Genomic DNA, 7,778 nt, shown 5'->3' on the forward strand with positions numbered 1-7,778 from the left:
TCCATTCTGTGAAATAAGGATTTTATGGAGAAACATTCTCTGTAAAACAGTACCACATATGGTAAGAACTTACTTTAAAACATTTTACCTGCTTTTATTGAGTTGTCTTAAAGACATCCTAAATTAAATCAGTAGGGCATAATATGTTTATTTCTAGAGACAAATTCCAGAACAATCCATGGATTATCCTCTTTTCTACAATCTACTTGTTTTTTTCCCCCTCTAGATTACAAAAGAAAAGGAAAAAAAATGAGAAACCACACAGAAATAACAGATTTTATTCTCCTGGGATTGTCAGATGACCCACAGCTTCAGGAGGTGATCTTTGTCTTTCTGCTTATCACCTACATGCTCAGCATCACTGGGAACCTGACCATTATCACCCTCACCCTGCTGGATTCCCACCTCCAGACCCCCATGTATTTCTTCCTCAGAAACTTCTCCTTACTCGAGATTTCATTCACAACTGTGAGCATACCCAAGTTCCTGAGCACCCTGATTACAGGAGATAAAAACATTTCCTTTAATGATTGCATGGCTCAGTTCTTTTTTTTCATCTTATTGGGAGTCACTGAATTTTGCCTTCTGGCTGCCATGTCCTATGACCGATACATTGCCATCTGCAAACCTCTGCATTACATGACCATCATGAATCCCAGAGTCTGCATACTCCTTGTCTTTGCTTCTTGGTCGGCTTCATTCTTAATCATATTCCCATTACTCATGCTGTTCATACAGCTTGATTATTGTAAGTCCAATGTTATAGACCATTTTACCTGTGACTATTTCCCCTTACTACATCTTTCTTGTTCAGACACTAGATTCTTAGAGATAGTGGGTTTTTCCTGTGCTGTTTTTACATTAATGTTCACATTGGCATTAATAATTCTGTCCTACATATATATCCTCAGAACAATTTTGAGGATTCCTTCTACTAGTCAGAGGACAAAGGCCTTTTCCACCTGTTCTTCCCACATGATTGTCATCTCCATCTCCTATGGCAGCTGCATTTTCATGTATATTAACCCAGCAGCAAAAGACAGAGTGTCTCTGAGCAAGGGAGTTGCTGTGCTAAACACCTCGGTAGCCCCCATGCTGAACCCCTTTATTTACAGCCTAAGGAACCAGCAAGTCAAGCGAGCCTTCCTGGACAGGGCAAAGAAGATTGTATTTTTCTCAAGCAAATGAAAAAATAAAAGTGCTGTCATAAATTAGAGGCATAATGAAGAGCAAGTAAATAAAAACCATAGTTCTCAAAAGTCTAATACCCACATAGCCTCACTAGAGTTCTATTTCATTGCTTATATTTCTATTGCCAGCAGTTTGTTGAGGATATTTGAATATATATATATATATATATATATATATATATATATATATATATATTTTCCATTTAAATTCCACTCCCTTTTCATTGCATTTCCCTTCCTTTAAACTAGTCTTTCCACTCTATAACTATGAGACTGGCCTCATTTCCTTCTTTTAACTATTTTTAAATTTCAATTTTTCCACAATAATCTTAGAAAACAGAAATCTTAGAAATCTTAGGAAAAGAACAAGAATACAAGAGAAAATGTTTTATGATTTAATCAGGAAAACACTTTCTAGAACTTCAGAAAATATTGTCATGTTTAATATTATTTTTAATTTACTCTACAAGGACCATAAATAGGCTTGACAGTCTTATTGGGAGATTACAGGCACTATCTTCTCCATATTGTAGCACACTTAGTAACTATATAAAAACAGTACAACTGAAGGAATGATGTAATTATACATATTTTTTGAGAGATCAAGAAGCATCTCTCATTAACCAGTTTAAAATTTTCTGTGCCATATAATTTCTCAACTTAAAACACAAGTATGAAGACACAGTTACTTAGGGAAAGCTTGAAGTAGTCCTTATTTCTTCAACTCCATAATTACCACATATACCATACCAGTTCTTTAAAAAAGCCTGAAGAAATAAAACACATACAATAATGTACATAACACTGAGCTAGCTTTTAAAAGTGTTCAAATAAAATGTGCATTTTATCACAACTAGACATTGTGTATGACAAAGAAATAATTGAACGTTTTCTAAAGCATTTGGCATTCATTTTGTTTTATTTTACATTAGGCCTTTTGACAACTATGTAAGAATCAATTTATTTGATGTGTACTGACTTTTCATGAAGTTAATGATAACACTTTTTGTTAAGGTTTACATGTTGAGCTTTCTTTTTTTAAAGATTTTTAATTTATTTATTCATTCATAAGACAGAGAGAGAGAGAGAGAGAGAGAGGCAGAGACACAGGCAGAGGGAGAAGCAGGCTCCACACAGGGAGCCCAACATGGGACTCTATCCTGGGTCTCCAGGATCAGGCCCTGGGCTGAAGGCGGCGCTAAACCGCTGAGCCACCTGGGCTGCCCCATGTTGATCTTTCTAATGATAGGAATTCCTATGATGCAAAACCTTTTTTTTTCCACCCAAAAAGATACCTATAATTATTTGGGTTACACCTAGTAATATATGAGGTGCCAACATCATCTGTCAACTGATACACTTCTGATATTATAAATTCAAATAGAATAATAGCTCAGTTTGATGATGGTAATCAGTAAATGGGAGGTCAGCCAGACATTTTGTGGGAGGCTTACCTAGAGAAGATAATATACCACTGAAAATAACTAGCAATACACACTGGAATTATTCAAAAATATGATGTGAGTTCAGGATTTAGAGAAAATCTTTATTTTATTTTATTTTATTTTATTTTATTTTATTTTATTTATTTTTGCAAATTTTTTATTGGAGTCTTATTTGCCAACATGTAGTATAACACAAAAGTTCCTGTCAAGTTCCCCCCTCAGCGCCCGTCACCCTGTCATCCCATCCCCCCACCCACCTCACCTTCTACTACCCCTTGTTCTTTTCCCAGAGTTAGGAGTCGATTTAGAGAAAATCTTAATATATTTGGATCCCCTAACAATTTGATTTAATAAACTTTTAAAATTATGAACATGTTACAGCAAAACTTTATTTGTAACTGAAACCTGTCCTCCACTGTCTGAGGAGAGTGAAACCTGGTAGGCTGAACAATAGTTCATTGACCTAAAACATAGGCACTCATCAACCTCAGAATACATGGAGGTAATTGGCACATTATTAAAAAATCAGATGTCCTACTAGCTTGTGGATAAGAGGCTAACAGTTGTAATTAGTCTTCATCAAAATTAAATTATTAGGAGGCCTAGAGAAAAGCTAGAGAGCTATTAGGAACTAGGAATAAAACAGTAAAGGTAGAAAGAAAGTGAGAGAGTGATCAAGGAGGAAAGAGACAATTCAGCATCTAGAAGTTTGAGGAAAGATATGGAGAAGAAACATGTCTAATAAGATATTTCAAATGAAGTGCAGTGCTTTGTGAGATAGAACCTCATTTCTTTTCCTGTAAGTAAATCAATAAAGATTTTGTCGCTCACAAATACACAAGTGATAGACACCAGACAGACACTTAACTAACTTCTTTCTGTCCCAGACTCTTTCTTTACCTAAATAGCACTGACCTTAGAGGGTTTTGTATTGTTGGCTTGCTTGAAAAAAAATGAGGTAATATGTATATGGTTAGTGCCTAGTAATCAAGAAAAGCTCAGAATAAAATATGAAAAGATTCACTATTTGGATACAAAAATAAAGGCAAAGGAATAGAATTTTCCTAAGTAGAAAATTAGTTTTACTATCTCTACTGAAATAGTGAATAAATATTTTCAATGCTTATTTTAATGTGTATCAGTTATACATTCAACATAGTGTCTATGTATTGTCCCATGTGTGAGCTAGTGGTTTGTTCATCCTTTCCCACTTCTTTCTTTTGTCCCATTATCTAATATTCTCATTTTTCACTACTGCAAATAATCTGCATTTCTGGCATTAAATGCACACATGTTTTATGTCCACATTTATAACTGTGAGGAAAATAAAGATAATTTATTAAATGTAACATTATATTACATATTTATGTACATATAGATTCATATATACCTCCATACTATATTATTCTTCTAGTAATAAAAGTGACACCTCTCATTGACGGAACTGTGGAAATAAACTAGTTAAAAATATCCAATGCCAGACTTCCAGATATTTATTTTATTGATTCACAAAAATTCTCAATATGAGAAAATGTCATATGCACAAATATAAATACAGGTATAAACCTTCTCATCAGTCTTTAATAGGTTGTACATTTCAGAAGACAATCAAGTCATACTAGAAATCCACAGTAGTGTTTTCCACCATTTCATTCTGGTAAAGAATTCTTCCTAGATTGCCAACATTCAAAGGATAGAAGTATGCTAATTCTACTGAGACAAGTCCAGTTTCCGGGAGAAAAATGGATTCCTTGTATAATCACAGAAGACTGAAATTCTAAATCAAACTTTCATACACTCAATATCACATTGTTTGTATATTTGCCTATTTACCTCAATATTTTTGCTTCTTATACTTTTTAATCAATATTTGTAAAAATGATTCACCTTTATCTTTAATTATTCCTCTTCTTGGTACTCTATTTACTTAATGAATTCCCCTGGGCCAACAACAACAAAAAAGACACAGATAAAGTAAGTCCAGTTCCATTTGTGTAGCATACATAGAGAAGAACATTCCTTATCTTCTATTTTTCAAAGCAGCATTTGCAGGGAAATATAACAGCCCCTGAACCTAAGGAAAATACTACTCATATTTTGTAGATATATACTCATAGAATCACAGAATATTGATTTTAAATGTTTGCATGAATAGAAAGAAAAATGATTTAATATAGAAATATTTTGTATTATATGAAAAGTGGCAATGGAAAAATACTAGTCAATCCAGATGTAACTGAATTTATACATGGAGTTTGAATAAGAGATGAAAAGCAAGAATGAGTTGTATTATAAAAAAAGTCGAATTTTACAGTATCAGGAATGAAGGATATTGTGAGTCAAAGAGAAGTATAATAAAAGTTAAGTCAACACACTTGTTCTGAGAGCAAAATAAAAATCAAATATTTTGCTAACTTGATTTACCAGTTCTGAAATTATGTAAATTTAGGCAAATCAGATGATAAAATTTGAGACTAAATCATCAAGAAGAATCAGGAAGTAAGTAAATGTTTTATTCTTCAATATAATATATATATTCAGTTTATTCAAATATTTTTAAAAACCATGTTTATACATGTTTATGGACTTACAACCCCTTCAGTATTGAAAATTAAATAATTGTTTACTACCAAGAGACTATTAATGAAATCCTAAAGCAGGAACACAGAAATAAATCTTGGATTGTTCATTTTTTCTTTTTTTTTTTTAAATTTTATTATTTATTCATGATAGTCACAGAGAGAGAGAGAGAGAGAGAGAGGCAGAGACATAGGCAGAGGGAGAAGCAGGCTCCATGCACCGGTAGCCCAACGTGGGATTCGATCCCGGGTCTCCAGGATCGCGCCCTCGGCCAAAGGCAGGTGCTAAACCGCTGCGCCACCCAGGGATCCCTGTTCATTTTTTTCTAATTTGAAATTATATTCTATTATAGATAGGATTATTTTTTAAATTCCCTATGGGAAGGATATCTGCTTTCCAGTAAATGTTATTTTGGCCATCTACTTATTGATTTTCCATAGCAATATTGTAAAGAAAGAGAGAAAGAAAGAAAGGTATGCATTGTATGAATTAAAGTATTTTTAGGCAATTATTTAATTTAGTAATAGAAGATTACCTTCTTGTTCTTCTGCCTTTTTATCAGAAAAAGGAAAAAATTATGAGAGTGATAGCATCGATCAAATCTTTTAGAAAGTGATTCATGAGAGAATGCCAGTAAAACATTGCCATAAACATGCATGTTCCACAGTGAGATGATTACTGTGGTGTCTAATTGTTTAACCTTGTGAAAGTTGCCTAAAATATGTGGGCCTCAAAATACAGAATGTGTAGATGGGCCTAAACAACCCCTGTAAGATTTCAAATGCTTTATTTAGATTATTCATAATCCAGACTAGTTTTTATAACTGGGGGAAATAAAAAATCAATTAAAATATTTTCATTTTTTTATAAAAGGAGCTAAATATTGTAAAGAATAATTAGAGGCTTGATTTTAAAGAAACACTAGAAGAAATAGCTTCCACTTAAATGTCAGCACAAGATATATTTTTATCCATGGCCCATGATAGTGTATTTTCAGCAAAAAGAGATCAATATTTAACTTCAGATAATACTAAATGTGAGATCCAGTAGAAATTGGACAGTTGCTGAAGGAAAACATTTGTTTTTGGATTTCATAGATTACTCATCACTGTGGATATTTTTAAGATTCTATACTCTAACCTCAATACTGTTTTAACTTTTTATGTCCTATAGGGCACATACATTTTCCATTCTAAAGGGGGGGAAGAAAGGATCCTCAATGAAAAACCACACAGTACCCACAGAGTTCATTCTTCTAGGGCTATCAGATGACCAGAGTTTCAGATTGTGATTTTTCTCTTTTTAATTCTCACATACATATTCAGTGTCACTGGAAATTTGACCATCATCACTCTCACCTTGGTGGACTCCCATCTACAGACCCCTATGTATTTTTTCCTCAGGAACTTCTCTGTATTAGAAATATCCTTTACAACCGTCTGTATTCCTAGATTTCTGGGCACAATTATCACCAGAGACTAAACTATTTCATACAATAATTGTACAGCTCAGTTGTTTTTCTTCATCTTCATGGGCATAACTGAGTTTTATCTTCTAACTGCTATGTCCTATGATCGCTATGTAGCCATCTGTAAACCCTTGCATTACACGACTATCATGAACAAAAGAGTCTGCATTTTACTTGTCTTTTGTGCATGGCTGGCAGGATTCTTAAATATCTTCCCGCCAATTATTCTTTTCCTCCAGTTAGATTACTGTGGCTCCAATGTCATTGATCACTTTGCTTGTGACTATTTTCCCCCCTTGCAATTATCTTGCTCAGACACATGGCTCCTAGAAGTGATTGGTTTTTACTCTGCAATAGTGATTCTGCTTTTCACTCTGGCACAAATAATTCTATCCTACATGTTCATCATTAGAACAATTCTGAAACTGCCATCTGCCACTCAGAGAAAAAAGGCATTTTCTACATGCTCCTCGCACATGATTATCATTTCCATCTCTTATGGAAGCTGCATATTCATGTATGCCAACCCCTCTGCAAAAGAAAAGGCATCCTTGACCAAAGGAGTAGCTATTCTTAATACTTCTGTTGCTCCTATGATGAATCCATTTATATATACCCTGAGGAATCAGCAAGGAAAGCAAGCCTTTAAGGATACTATCCAAAAGGTTCTGTTTTTCTCCAGTAAATGAAAGTATTGCCATTAAAAGAATGAAGTTCTTGTAGATGCTATTATTCACACTTTCTCAAAACCCCGTTTCCTTTACTAGAGTTATCTATTTTACTCTTTTTTCTTCATTCCCATATTAAAATTTCCCAGTCATTGAACTCAATACATTTGATAAACTGAATATCGTTTCAGAACTTTCTGTACATTCATGTGTTTTATTCAAAAGTATTTAGATGAAGGAATACATTTGGATTCGTGGTTATGGTTTTGAATGGAAGTGGTTTGCCTTTGAAGAGACACTGAGCATTTAGTTTGATAGAAAGATTGTCAGGATAGATGCAGATTTCTGAACTTTTCATTCTTATCCAGTAATAGGCATGAATGTTGGTAGAAAAATTTAATTCTATTATATCCATGAAATCAAATAA

At 33.7% G+C, this 7,778-nt stretch overlaps 1 protein-coding gene and 1 pseudogene across 2 annotated transcripts; both read left to right on the forward strand.

The window, feature by feature from the left end:
* The first annotated feature begins 249 nt into the window (after positions 1-249).
* LOC144290343 (olfactory receptor 6C1-like) lies at positions 250-1,899 on the forward strand. 2 transcript variants are annotated; one of them, XM_077859489.1, is made up of 2 exons: positions 250-1,136; positions 1,884-1,899. In XM_077859489.1, exons 1-2 carry the CDS (start codon positions 250-252, stop codon positions 1,897-1,899), a joined length of 903 nt encoding a protein of 300 aa, XP_077715615.1. The 2 variants fall into 2 exon arrangements, with proteins under 2 accessions (XP_077715615.1, XP_077715607.1); XM_077859481.1 differs by lacking the exon at positions 1,884-1,899 and having other exon boundaries at positions 250-1,188.
* Positions 1,900-6,434: 4,535 nt separating this feature from the next.
* Positions 6,435-7,372, forward strand: LOC144290353 (olfactory receptor 6C3-like; annotated as a pseudogene).
* Positions 7,373-7,778: the final 406 nt, after the last annotated feature.

The sequence above is a fragment of the Canis aureus genome, chromosome 2 (genome assembly GCF_053574225.1).
Source record: "Canis aureus isolate CA01 chromosome 2, VMU_Caureus_v.1.0, whole genome shotgun sequence".
NCBI classification, from domain to species: Eukaryota; Metazoa; Chordata; class Mammalia; order Carnivora; family Canidae; genus Canis; species Canis aureus.